Consider the following 15,000-nt stretch of genomic DNA (forward strand, 5'->3'; position numbering starts at 1 on the left):
TTGCCAGTAGATTATATGGGGTGACTGCCTCCACTACTTTACCTCCATCAGTTGTTGATGGAAAATACATCAGAAACACTTCTTGTCTTTCACAGTCTTCTCCACTCTTTCCCTTCGTCTTCTCTCCACTGTCTCTCTTCTTCTTCTCTCCACTCTTTCCCTTCGTCTTCTCTCCACTGTCTCCCTTCTTCTTCTCTCCACTCTTTCCCTTCGTCTTCTCTCCACTGTCTCTCTTCTTCTTCTCTCCACTCTTTCCCTTCGTCTTCTCTCCACTGTCTCCCTTCTTCTTCTCTCCACTCTTTCCCTTCGTCTTCTCTCCACTGTCTCTCTTCTTCTTCTCTCCACTCTTTCCCTTCGTCTTCTCTCCACTGTCTCCCTTCTTCTTCTCTCCACTCTTTCCCTTCGTCTTCTCTCCACTGTCTCCCTTCTTCTTCTCTCCACTCTCTCCCTTCTTATTCTCTCCACTCTCTCCCTTCTTCTTCTCTCCTTTTCTTTGCGCTCAAACAGAAACATATATACAGTTGAAGTCGGAAGTTTACATACACTTAGGTTGGAGGTATTAAAACTACATTTTCAACCACTCCACAAAATTCTTGTTAGCAAATTATAGCTTTGTCAAGTCGGTTAAGACATCTACTTTATGCATGACACAAGTAATTTTTCCAACATTTGTTTACAGACAGATTATTTCACTTAAAATTCACTGTATCATATTCCAGTGGGTCAGAAGTTTACATACACTAAGTTGACTGTGCCTTTAAACAGCTTGGAAAAATCCAGAAAATGATGTCATGGCTTTAGAAGCTTCTGATAAGCTAATTGACATCATTTGAGTCAATTGGAGGTGTCCCTGTGGATGTATTTCAAGGCCTACCTTCAAACGCAGTGCCTCTTTGCTTGAGATCATGGGAAAATAAATAAAAAATCTGCCAAGATCTCAGAAAAAAAATTGTAGACCTCCACAGGTCTGGTTCATCCTTGGGAGAAATTTCCAAATGCCTGAAGGTACCATGTTCATCTGTACAAACAATAGTATGCAAGTATAAACACCATGGGACCACGCAGCCGTCATACCGCTCAGGAAGGAGATGCGTTCTGTCTCCTAGAGATGAGCCTACTTTGGTGCAAATCAATCCCAGAACAACAGCAAAGGACCTTGTGAAGATGCTGGAGGAAACAAGTACAAAAATATTTATATCCACAGTAAAATGAGTGCTCCAAAACCGTCATAAGAAAGCCAGACTATGGTTTGCAACTGCAAATGGGGACAAAGATCGTACTTTTTGGAGAAATGTCCTCTGGTCTGATGAAACAAAAATATAACTGTTTGGCCATAATGACCATCATTATGTTTGGAGGAAAAGGGGTATGCTTGCAAGCCTGAAGAACACCATCCCAAACATGAAGCACGGGGTGGCAGCATCATGTTGTGGGGGTGCTTTGCTGCAGGAGGGACTGGTGCACTTCACAAAATAGATGGCATCATGAGGGGGAAATATGATGTGGATATATTGAAGCAACATCTCAAGACATCAGTCAGGAAGTTAAAGCTTGGTCGCAAATGGGTCTTCCAAATGGACAATGACCCCAAGCATACTTCCAAAGTTGTGGCAAAATGGCTTAAGGACAACAAAGTCAAGGTATTGGAGTGGCCATCACAACGCCCTGACCTAGAAAATTTGTGGGCAAAACTGAAAAACTGTGCGCGAGCAAGGAGGCCTACAAACCTGACTCAGTTACACCAGCTCTGTCAGGAGGAATGGGCCAAAATTCACCCAACTTATTGTGGGAAGGTTGTGGAAGGCTACCTGAAACGTTTGACCCAAGTTAAACAATTTAAAGGCAATGCTACCAAATACTAATTGAGTGTATGCAAACTTCTGACCCACTGGGAATGTGATGAAAGAAATAAAAGCTGAAATAAATCATTCTCTCTACTATTATTCTGACATTTCACATTCTTAAAATAAAGTGGTGATCCTAACTGACTTAAGACAGGGAATTCTTACGAGGATTAAATGTCAGGAATTGTGAAAAACTGAGTTTAAATGTATTTGGCTGAGGTTTATGTAAATGTCTGACTTCAACTGGATCTTGTTGTTTCTTCTTGTTTCAGGCCTGAAGGCTGAGAGACAACTGATCTAGACAGAGTCTATCACACACTCACACACTCACACACTCACACACACACACACACACACACACACACACACACACACACACACACACACACACACACACACACACACACACACACACACACACACACACACACACACACACACACACACACACACACACCATATTGACCTTCTCTATGTCCCATTTCTGGGTGTGCGTCTGCAATATTTGATGTACGTGTCACTATGACTGTCCCTCGCAGTATGCATTTCTCAGTGTGTGTGTGTGTGTGAGAGAGTGTGTGTGTGTGTGTGGTTACGTGTATTTGTGTGTGTGTGTGTATCTCTGCATGTGTGGGTGTGTGTGTGTGTGTGTGTGCGTGTATCTCTGCATGTGTGGGTGTGTGTGTGCGTGTATCTCTGCATGTGTGTGTGTGTGTGTGTGTGTGTGTGTGTGTGGTTACGTGTATTTGTGTGTGTGTGTGTATCTCTGCATGTGTGTGTGTGTGTGTGTGTGTGTGTGTGTGTGTGTGTGTGTGTGTGTGTGTGTGTGTGTGTGTGTGTGTGTGTGTGTGTGTGTGTGTATCTGCGTCTCAGTAGATGTAGTGGCGTTGAGCTCATTCAGATTCCAGGCTGTATCCGTGTAACTATGACGCTAATCAGAGCCCGGGACAGGCGCGGAGGAAGGACGGGGTTGCTATGGTTACTCTGACAGGGAGCGAGAGGACGAGTGGCGGTGGGTCGGGGGTGGGGGGGGGCTGTAGATCACCAGTTTATGTCAGGAATGGTAGCATTGTGTTTAATGCAGGTATCTCTGCTTTAGCACCAGGTAGCCTAGTGGTTAGAGTGTTGGGCCAGCAGGTTGCTAGATCCAATCCCCGAGCTGACAAGGTTCAAATCTGTTAACCCACTGTTCCCCGGTAGACCGTCATTGTAAATAACCATTTGTTATTGTAACTGACTTGCCTAGTTAAATAAAGGTTAAATTAAAACGATTTACAAAATTGTTGTGTACAGGTGTGTGTGTGAGAGAGAGAAGGCGTTCAGAGAGCAACATGAGAGTCCTTCAGTGTGTGTATTCTGTTCTCAGTCCCACCGGAGGATTCTAAAGGGTTCAACAACAACACGTTGATGTAACTAATGCCAGGGTCCAAGATATACAGATATATACCTACCACCCCAAGATGTAACTAATGCCAGGGTCCAAGATATACAGATATATACCTACCACCCCAAGATGTAACTAATGCCAGGGTCCAAGATATACAGATATATACCTACCACCCCAAGATGTAACTAATGCCAGGGTCCAAGATATACAGATATATACCTACCACCCCAAGATGTAACTAATGCCAGGGTCCAAGATATACAGATATATACCTACCACCCCAAGATGTAACTAATGCCAGGGTCCAAGATATACAGATATATACCTACCACCCCAAGATGTAACTAATGCCAGGGTCCAAGGCTGGGTTTATATTTACCTGTATATCTCCTCCCTGTCTCTATACAGCGGTGAGTCGAGCCCCGGTCCCCATGGCGGTGGTCCGTAGGGAACTGTCCTGTGAGTCCTACCCCATCGAGCTACGCTGCCCCGGCACAGACGTCATCATGATTGACAGTGCCAACTACGGACGCACTGACGACAAGATCTGTGACTCGGACCCAGCACAGATGGAAAATACTAGATGTTACCTGCCCGACGCATACAAGATCATGTCTCTCAGGTGAGCTGATCTAGATTTATAGTTCTATGTCTGTCTGTCTGTCTGTCTGTCTGTCTGTCTGTCTGTCTGTCTGTCTGTCTGTCTGTCTGTCTGTCTGTCTGTCTGTCTGTCTGTCTGTCTGTCTGTCTGTCTATCTATCCATCTGTTGAAGATCATGTCTCTCAGGTGAGCTGATCTAGATTTATAGTTCTATGTCTGTCTGTCTGTCTGTCTGTCTGTCTGTCTGTCTGTCTGTCTGTCTGTCTGTCTGTCTGTCTGTCTGTCTGTCTGTCTGTCTGTCTGTCTGTCTATCTATCCATCTGTTGAAGATCATGTCTCTCAGGTGAGCTGATCTAGAATTACAGAAAGCTGTGATGATTATATAATGTCTATTTGGCCGTTCTCTGTGTATAGATGAGACGGTCATTATCTGTGTATAGTTGAGACGGTCATTATCTGTGTATAGATGAGACGGTCATTATCTGTGTATAGTTGAGACGGTCATTATCTGTGTATAGATGAGACGGTCATTATCTGTGTATAGTTGAGACGGTCATTATCTGTGTATAGTTGAGACGGTCATTATCTGTGTATAGTTGAGACGGTCATTATCTGTGTATAGATGAGACGGTCATTATCTGTGTATAGTTGAGACGGTCATTATCTGTGTATAGTTGAGACGGTCATTATCTGTGTATAGTTGAGACGGTCATTATCTGTGTATAGTTGAGACGGTCATTATCTGTGTATAGTTGAGACGGTCATTATCTGTGTATAGATGAGACGGTCATTATCTGTGTATAGTTGAGACGGTCATTATCTGTGTATAGTTGAGACGGTCATTATCTGTGTATAGTTGAGACGGTCATTATCTGTGTATAGTTGAGACGGTCATTATCTGTGTATAGATGAGACGGTCATTATCTGTGTATAGTTGAGACGGTCATTATCTGTGTATAGTTGAGACGGTCATTATCTGTGTATAGTTGAGACGGTCATTATCTGTGTATAGTTGAGACGGTCATTATCTGTGTATAGTTGAGACGGTCATTATCTGTGTATAGTTGAGACGGTCATTATCTGTGTATAGTTGAGACGGTCATTATCTGTGTATAGTTGAGACGGTCATTATCTGTGTATAGTTGAGACGGTCATTATCTGTGTATAGTTGAGACGGTCATTATCTGTGTATAGTTGAGACGGTCATTATCTGTGTATAGTTGAGACGGTCATTATCTGTGTATAGATGAGACGGTCATTATCTGTGTATAGTTGAGACGGTCATTATCTGTGTATAGTTGAGACGGTCATTATCTGTGTATAGATGAGACGGTCATTATCTGTGTATAGTTGAGACGGTCATTATCTGTGTATAGTTGAGACGGTCATTATCTGTGTATAGATGAGACGGTCATTATCTGTGTATAGATGAGACGGTCATTATCTGTGTATAGTTGAGACGGTCATTATCTGTGTATAGTTGAGACGGTCATTATCTGTGTATAGTTGAGACGGTCATTATCTGTGTATAGTTGAGACGGTCATTATCTGTGTATAGATGAGACGGTCATTATCTGTGTATAGTTGAGACGGTCATTATCTGTGTATAGATGAGACGGTCATTATCTGTGTATAGATGAGACGGTCATTATCTGTGTATAGTTGAGACGATCCATCTGTTCTCAGACTGAATTGTTCAAGGTTAGATATGCAGATCTGGAGTGGTGTTTCTAGGTGGTGCTGTGGGCAGACTAAAGCACAGCTAACAGCTTCCTCCTTCGTTATCTAGTCCTCTCTCTCTCTCCTTTCCCTGGTCCTCTCTCTCTCCTTTCCCTGGTCCTCTCTCTCCTCTTCCTTGTCCTCTCTCTCCTCTTCCTGGCCTCTCTCTCTCCTCTCCCTGGTCTACTCTCTCCTCTCCCTGGTCCTCTCTCTCTCCTTTCCCTGGTCCTCTCTCTCCTCTTCCTTGTCCTCTCTTCTCTCCCTGGCCCTCTCTCTCCTCTCCCTGGTCTTCTCTCTCCTCTCCCTGGTCTTCTCTCTCCTCTCCCTGGCCCTCTCTCTCCTCTCCCTGGTCTTCTCTCTCCTCTCCCTGGTCTTCTCTCTCCTCTCCCTGGTCTTCTCTCTCCTCTCCCTGGCCCTCTCTCTCCTCTCCCTGGTCTTCTCTCTCCTCTCCCTGGCCCTCTCTCTCCTCTCCCTGGTCTTCTCTCTCCTCTCCCTGGTCTACTCTCTCCTCTCCCTGGTCTTCTCTCTCCTCTCCCTGGCCCTCTCTCTCCTCTCCCTGGCCCTCTCTCTCCTCTCCCTGGTTCTCTTTCTCCTCTCCTTCTCCCCCGCTCTGAATCCCTATCTTCACCCCTCTCTCTATCCTCCTCCTCCCTTCTTCCTCCTCCATTTCTCTCTCTCTATCATAAGCACCTTTCCATCATGCTGTGCAGCTCTGCCTCTGGTTGCTTTGGCCTGGCCGGCCACCTGCTCAGACAGATGCAGTGTGTTGTTCTAGCTATCCATAATTCATACACACACACTCACACACACACACACACACACACACACACACACACACACACACACACACACACACACACACACACACACACACACACACACACACACACACACACACACACACACACACTGACACACACACACACACCCGGGGGCTAGAGCAGACTGTTAGCTCCAGTTATGTGAGCCAGAGGGAATCACCCAAATATTCCCCTATTCCCTATATAGTGCAGTACTAGTGACCAGAGCCCTATGGGCCCAGCTGCTATCTATGTGCTCCCATATTCCCTCCCCCATTGGGATACACAGGGTTGAAGGGGAAACGAAGATGCTGCCATGAAAGTTCCACTTAATATGTTTGGTGATTATAGAGGGACTTTACTTAAGGAATGTTGTGTTGTTGAGGAGATGATTCTTATGCTAAATTCAAAATGGCTGCCGAGGCATTCTGATATCTTTGAATGGTCTATTCTTGTTCTTCATCCCTCTCTATTTACATCCATTCCTATTTTAAATTCTATATTTCGGATGGGCTCTCGTTTTGAGTGTCACAAAGGACTGTCTCATCAGAACACTGGACAGTTGTAATGTAATTGTTAGAACACTGGACAGTTGTAATGTAATTGTTAGAACACTGGACAGTTGTAATGTAATTGTTAGAACACTGGACAGTTGTAATGTAATTGTTAGAACACTGGACAGTTGTAATGTAATTGTTAGAACACTGGACAGTTGTAATGTAATTGTTAGAACACTGGACAGTTGTAATGTAATTGTTAGAACACTGGACAGTTGTAATGTAATTGTTAGAACACTGGACAGTTGTAATGTAATTGTTAGAACACTGGACAGTTGTAATGTAATTGTTAGAACACTGGACAGTTGTAATGTAATTGTTAGAACACTGGACAGTTGTAATGTAATTGTTAGAACACTGGACAGTTGTAATGTAATTGTTAGAACACTGGACAGTTGTAATGTAATTGTTAGAACACTGGACAGTTGTGATGTAATTGTTAGAACACTGGACAGTTGTAATGGAATTGTTAGAACACTGGACAGTTGTGATGTAATTGTTAGAACACTGGACAGTTGTAATGGAATTGTTAGAACACTGGACAGTTGTAATGTAATTGTTAGAACTCTGGACAGTTCCATCGTAGACAGAACAGTGAGAGGACTATGAGGCTTGGTGGTGCTGTGGTGTGGTGGGGTATAACACTGGACAGTTCCATCGTAGACAGAACAGTGAGAGGACTATGAGGCTTGGTGGTGCTGTGGTGTGGTGGGGTATAACTCTGGACAGTTCCATCGTAGACAGAACAGTGAGAGGACTATGAGGCTTGGTGGTGCTGTGGTTTGGTGGGGTATAACACTGGACAGTTCCATCGTAGACAGAACAGTGAGAGGACTATGAGGCTTGGTGGTGCTGTGGTGTGGGGGGGTATAACTCTGGACAGTTCCATCGTAGACAGAACAGTGAGAGGACTATGAGGCTTGGTGGTGCTGTGGTGTGGTGGGGTATAACACTGGACAGTTCCATCGTAGACAGAACAGTGAGAGGACTATGAGGCTTGGTGGTGCTGTGGTGTGGTGGGGTATAACACTGGACAGTTCCATCGTAGACAGAACAGTGAGAGGACTATGAGGCTTGGTGGTGCTGTGGTGTGGTGGGGTATAACTCTGGACAGTTCCATCGTAGACAGAACAGTGAGAGGACTATGAGGCTTGGTGGTGCTGTGGTGTGGTGGGGTATAACACTGGACAGTTCCATCGTAGACAGAACAGTGAGAGGACTATGAGGCTTGGTGGTGCTGTGGTGTGGGTGGGGTATAACACTGGACAGTTCCATCGTAGACAGAACAGTGAGAGGACTATGAGGCTTGGTGGTGCTGTGGTGTGGGGGGTATAACACTGGACAGTTCCATCGTAGACAGAACAGTGAGAGGACTATGAGGCTTGGTGGTGCTGTGGTGTGGGGGGTATAACTCTGGACAGTTCCATCGTAGACAGAACAGTGAGAGGACTATGAGGCTTGGTGGTGCTGTGGTGTGGGGGGTATAACTCTGGACAGTTCCATCGTAGACAGAACAGTGAGAGGACTATGAGGCTTGGTGGTGCTGTGGTGTGGGGGGTATAACTCTGGACAGTTCCATCGTAGACAGAACAGTGAGAGGACTATGAGGCTTGGTGGTGCTGTGGTGTGGGGGGGTATAACTCTGGACAGTTCCATCGTAGACAGAACAGTGAGAGGACTATGAGGCTTGGTGGTGCTGTGGTGTGGTGGGGTATAACACTGGACAGTTCCATCGTAGACAGAACAGTGAGAGGACTATGAGGCTTGGTGGTGCTGTGGTGTGGGGGGTATAACACTGGACAGTTCCATCGTAGACAGAACAGTGAGAGGACTATGAGGCTTGGTGGTGCTGTGGTGTGGGGGGTATAACTCTGGACAGTTCCATCGTAGACAGAACAGTGAGAGGACTATGAGGCTTGGTGGTGCTGTGGTGTGGGGGGGTATAACTCTGGACAGTTCCATCGTAGACAGAACAGTGAGAGGACTATGAGGCTTGGTGGTGCTGTGGTGTGGGGGGGTATAACACTGGACAGTTCCATCGTAGACAGAACAGTGAGAGGACTATGAGGCTTGGTGGTGCTGTGGTGTGTGGGGGGGTATAACACTGGACAGTTCCATCGTAGACAGAACAGTGAGAGGACTATGAGGCTTGGTGGTGCTGTGGTGTGGGGGGGTATAACACTGGACAGTTCCATCGTAGACAGAACAGTGAGAGGACTATGAGGCTTGGTGGTGCTGTGGTGTGTGGGGGTATAACACTGGACAGTTCCATCGTAGACAGAACAGTGAGAGGACTATGAGGCTTGGTGGTGCTGTGGTGTGGGGGGTATAACACTGGACAGTTCCATCGTAGACAGAACAGTGAGAGGACTATGAGGCTTGGTGGTGCTGTGGTGTGGGGGGTATAACTCTGGACAGTTCCATCGTAGACAGAACAGTGAGAGGACTATGAGGCTTGGTGGTGCTGTGGTGTGGTGGGGTATAACTCTGGACAGTTCCATCGTAGACAGAACAGTGAGAGGACTATGAGGCTTGGTGGTGCTGTGGTGTGGTGGGGTGTAACACTGGACAGTTCCATCGTAGACAGAACAGTGAGAGGACTATGAGGCTTGGTGGTGCTGTGGTTTGGGGGGGTGTAACACTGGACAGTTCCATCGTAGACAGAACAGTGAGAGGACTATGAGGCTTGGTGGTGCTGTGGTTTGGGGGGTATAACACTGGACAGTTCCATCGTAGACAGAACAGTGAGAGGACTATGAGGCTTGGTGGTGCTGTGGTGTGGTGGGGTATAACTCTGGACAGTTCCATCGTAGACAGAACAGTGAGAGGACTATGAGGCTTGGTGGTGCTGTGGTGTGGGGGGGTATAACTCTGGACAGTTCCATCGTAGACAGAACAGTGAGAGGACTATGAGGCTTGGTGGTGCTGTGGTGTGGGGGGGTATAACTCTGGATGGAAGGTGATATAAGGATGTGTTCTGGGGAGGAGGTTTACTCTAAACAACACCTCAACCACTCGGTATTAGTTAAGGAGAGAACAATGGAACTACTGTAACTTACAACACACACACACACACACACACACACACACACACACACACACACACACACACACACACACACACACACACACACACACACACACACACACACACACACACACACACACACACACACACACAGATACACACACACACACACAGACACACACACACACACACACACACACACACACACACACACACACACACAGATACACACACACACACACACACACAGACACACACACACACACACACACACACACACACACACTGTAGACTCCCGTATTCCTGCCAATGTTTTACTTCTGGATTTTAAACCCACTTCTCTCCCACACATTCCTCTCTGTATCTCTCTGAAATAAGTCCTTGTGCACATTGGAAAAACACTTCAACCAAAAATACGAGAGAGAGTTCTTCATCCCTTTCTTCCACTCTCCTCCTTCACTCCCTCATTTATTATCCATTCCTCTGTCCCTCTCCTCCCTCCTCTTTTTCCCTATATTCCTCTCCTCTGTCCCCTCCCTCACTCCCTTACTCCCTCTCCTCTGTCCCCTCACTCACTCCCTTACTCCCTCTCCTCTGTCCCCCCCCTCACTCCCTTACTCCCTCTCCTCTGTCCCCTCACTCACTCACTCCCTCACTCCCTCCCCTCTCTCCCTCCCTCACTCACTCCCTCACTCCCTCCCCTCTGTCTCCTCCCTCACTCCCTCTCCTCTGTCCCCTACTTCACTCCCTCTCCACTGTTCCCTCCCTCACAGCCTCTCCACTGTTCCCTCCCTCACTCCACTGTCCCCCTCCCTCCCTCACTCCCTTTCCTCTGTCCCCTTCCTCACTCACTCTCCTCTCTCCCCTCCCTCACTCCCTCACTCCCTCTCCACCCACCCACCCCTCCCTCACTCCCTCGCCATTGTTCCCTCCCTCACACCTTCTCCACTGTCCCCTCCCTCACTCCACTGTCCCCTCCCTCACTCCACTGTCCCCTCCCTCACTCATTCACTCTCCACTGTCCCCTCCCTCACTCCCTTTCCACTGTCCCTTCCCTCACTCCCTCTCCACTGTCCCCTCCTCACTCCCTCTCCACTGTCCTCTACCTCAATCCCTTTCCACTGTCCCCTCCCTCACTCCCTCTCCACTGTCCCTCCCTCACTCCCTCTCCACTGTCCTCTACCTCAATCCCTCTCCACTGTCCTCTACCTCACTCCCTTTCCACTGTCCCTTCCCTCACTCCCTCTCCACTGTCCCCTCCCTCACTCCCTCTCCACTGTCCCCTCCCTCACTCCCTCTCCACTGTCCCCTCCCTCACTCCCTCTCCACTGTCCCTTCCCTCACTCCCTCTCCACTGTCCCTCCCTCACTCCCTCTCCACTGTCCCCTCCCTCACTCCCTCTCCACTGTCCCTTCCCTCACTCCCTCTCCACTGTCCCTCCCTCACTCCCTCTCCACTGTCCCTTCCTCACTCCCTCTCCACTGTCCCTCCCTCACTCCCTCTCCACTGTCCCTCCCTCACTCCCTTTCCACTGTCCCCTCCCTCACTCCCTCTCCACTGTCCCTTCCCTCACTCCCTTTCCACTGTCCCCTCCCTCACTCCCTCTCCACTGTCATCTCTCTCTATCTCTCTCCTCTCTCATTCCATCTCTTTCCTCTTTCCCTCCATTTCTCTCCTCTTCCTCCATCTCTCTCCATCTCTCTCTTCTCTCCCTCCAATCTCTCCATCTCTCCTCTCTCACTTATCTCTCACCTCTCCCTCCATTCTCTCCATCTCTCCTCCCTCTCTCCCTCCATCTATCTCCTCTCTTCCTCCATCTCTCTCATCTCTCCCTCCATCTCTCTCCTCTCTCCCTCCATCTCTCTCCTCTCCCACCATCTCACTCCTCTCTCCCTCCTCTCCCTCCATCTCTCTCCTCTCTCCCTCCATCTCTCTCCTCTCTCTTCCATCTCATCATCCCTTCACCAGTCCCGCTTTCATCTTTTAATTACTCTCTCCTCCTTTCCCTCTCCCCCCTCTCCTCTTCCTCCATTTCCCTCCATCTCCCTGTGTGGTTCAGATGAGAGTTTCGTGGGGCTGTGGGCCAAGGCCCGTGGCGAAGCAGGGGCCTCAATTTGGCCTTGGCCCCAGTTAGGGCCACCTGTGCCAGGGTGGATGGCTGGAGGCTGCCCCTGGTCTGGCCCCAGCCCAATAATCATTGGCACCTCTGGCCCCTGGAGGCTCTGGCGCTCACTGAAGTGTGTGTGTGTTCCAACTCCAACATACACACACACACACACACACACACACACACACACACACACACACACACACACACACACACACACACACACACACACACACTGTAGACTCCCGTATTCCTGCCAATGTTTTACTTCTGGATTTTAAACCCACTTCTCTCCCACACATTCCTCTCTGTATCTCTCTGAAATAAGTCCTTGTGCACATTGGAAAAACACTTCAACCAAAAATACGAGAGAGAGTTCTTCATCCCTTTCTTCCACTCTCCTCCTTCACTCCCTCATTTATTATCCATTCCTCTGTCCCTCTCCTCCCTCCTCTTTTTCCCTATATTCCTCTCCTCTGTCCCCTCCCTCACTCCCTCTCCTCTGTCCCCTCCCTCACTCCCTCACTCCCCTCTGTCTCCTTCCTCACTCCCTCTCCTCTGTCCCCTCCCTCCCTCACTCACTCCCTCACTCCCTCTCCTCTGTCCCCTCCCTCACTCCCTCTCCTCTGCCTCCTCCCTCACTCCCTCTCCTCTGGCCCCTCCCTCACTCCCTCCCCCCTGTCCCCTCCCTCACTCCCTCTCCTCTGTCCCTCCCTCACTCCCTCTCCTCTGTCCCCTCCCTCACTCCCTCTCCTCTTGTCCTCCCTCACTCTCACTCTCCCTCTGTCCCTCCTCACTCCCTCTCCTCTGTCCCCTCCCTCACTCCCTCTCCTCTGTTCCTCCCTCACTCCCTCCCCTCTGTCTCCTCCCTCACTCCCTCTCAACTGTCCCCTCCCTCACTCCCTCACTCCCTCTCCTCTGTCCCCTCCTTCACTCCCTCTCCACTGTCCCCTCCCTCACTCCACTGTCCTCCTCCCTCACTCACTCACTCTCCACTGTCCCCTCCCTCACTCCACTGTCCTCCTCACTCACTCACTCACTCACTCACTCACTCACTCACTCACTCACCACTCACTCACTCACTCACCACTCACTCACTCACTCACTCACTCACTCACCACTCTCCACTGTCCCTCCCTCACTCCCTTTCCACTGTTCCCTCCCTTACTCCCTCTCCACTGTCCCCTCCCTCACTCCACTGTCCCCTCCCTCACTCCACTGTCCCTCCCTTACTCCCTCTCCTCTGTCCCCTCCCTTACTCCCTCTCCTCTGTCCCCTCCCTCACTCCCTCACTCCCTCTCCTGTCCCCTCCTTCACTCCCTCTCCACTGTTCCCTCCCTCACAGCCTCTCCACTGTTCCCTCCCTCACACCTTCTCCACTGTCCCCTCCCTCACTCCACTGTCCTCCTCCCTCACTCACTCACTCTCCACCCGCCCCTCCCTCACTCCCTTTCCACTGTCCCCTCCCTCCATCTCTCTCCTCTCTCCCTCCATTTCTCTCCTCTTCCTCCATCTCTCTCCTCTCTCACTCCATCTCTCTCTTCTCTCCCTCCAATCTCTCTGTCTCTCCTCTCTCCCTCCATCTCTCTCCTCTCTCCCTCCATCTCTCTCCTCTCTCTTCCATCTCATCATCCCTTCACCAGTCCCGCTTTCATCTTTTAATTACTCTCTCCTCCTTTCCCTCTCCCCCCCTCTCCTCTTCCTCCATTTCCCTCCATCTCCCTGTGTGGTTCAGATGAGAGTTTCGTGGGGCTGTGGGCCAAGGCCCGTGGCGAAGCAGGGGCCTCAATTTGGCCTTGGCCCCAGTTAGGGCCACCTGTGCCAGGGTGGATGGCTGGAGGCTGCCCCTGGTCTGGCCCCAGCCCAATAATCATTGGCACCTCTGGCCCCTGGAGGCTCTGGCACTCACTGAAGTGTGTGTGTGTTCCAACTCCAACATACACACACACACACACACACACACACACACACACACACACACACACACACACACACACACACACACACACACACACACACACACACACTACTGACTCGTCACCTCTCCAGCATGGTCAACCTCCTCTGGCAGCCTGTCTCTTTAGAACTCTGTCTCAGCCTTCACAGCACCAGGCGGTGTGTAGTGTGTTTAGTGTGTAATGTGTGTAATGTGTGTTTAGTGTGTGTAATGTGTGTAGTGTGTGTAGTGTGTGTGTAGTGTGTTTAGTGTGTGTGTGTAGTGTGTGTGTGTGTGCGTGTGCGTGCAGTGTGTGCAGTGTGTGCAGTGTGTGTGTAGTGTGTGTTTAGTGTGTGTGTGTGTAGTGTGTTTAGTGTGTGTGTGCAGTGTGTGTGTAGTGTGTGTAGTGTGTGTGTGTGTAGTGTGTGTGTGCAGTGTGTGCAGTGTGTGTGAGTGTGTGTGTAGTGTGTGTAGTGTGTTTAGTGTGTGTGTGTAGTGTGTTTAGTGTGTGTGTGCAGTGTGTGCAGTGTGTGTGTAGTGTGTGTAGTGTATGTGTCATGTACACTATATATACAGCAGTATGTGGACACCCCTTCAAATTAGTGGATTCTGCTATTTCAGCCACACCTGTTGCTGACAGATGTATAAAATCGAGCACACAGCCATGCAATCTCCATAGACAAACATTGGCAGTAGAATGGCCTTACTGAAGAGCAGTGGAAATGCGTTTTCTGGAGTGATGAATCACACTTCGAACGAATCTAGGTTTGGCGGATGCCAGGAGATTACTGCCTGCTGGATTGCATAGTGCCAACTGTAAAGTTTGGTGGAGGAGGAGGAATAATGGTCTGGGGCTGTTTTTCATGGTTCAGGCCCCTTAGTTCCAGTGAAAGGAAATCTTAACGCTACAGCATACAATGACATTCTAGACGATTCTGCACTTCCAACTGTTCCAACATCTAGTGGAAATCCTTCTCAGAAGAGTGGAGGCTGTTATAGCAGCAAAGGGGGGACCAACTCC

The 15,000-nt window shown here is 48.9% G+C and overlaps 1 protein-coding gene across 1 annotated transcript in view; it reads left to right on the forward strand.

The window, feature by feature from the left end:
* Window positions 1-3,257: 3,257 nt before the first annotated feature.
* The window catches only part of LOC106594160 (adhesion G protein-coupled receptor L3), a gene marked incomplete at its 3' end in the record, with an annotated part of 55,012 nt that continues 43,269 nt past the window's right edge, over window positions 3,258-15,000 (forward strand). Inside the window, exon 1 of the mRNA XM_045712868.1 lies at window positions 3,258-3,853. Coding sequence (XP_045568824.1) covers window positions 3,579-3,853 — 275 coding nt within the window. The remainder of the gene's footprint in view (window positions 3,854-15,000) is intronic.

The sequence above is a fragment of the Salmo salar genome, unplaced genomic scaffold (genome assembly GCF_905237065.1).
Source record: "Salmo salar unplaced genomic scaffold, Ssal_v3.1, whole genome shotgun sequence".
Taxonomy (NCBI): domain Eukaryota; kingdom Metazoa; phylum Chordata; class Actinopteri; order Salmoniformes; family Salmonidae; genus Salmo; species Salmo salar.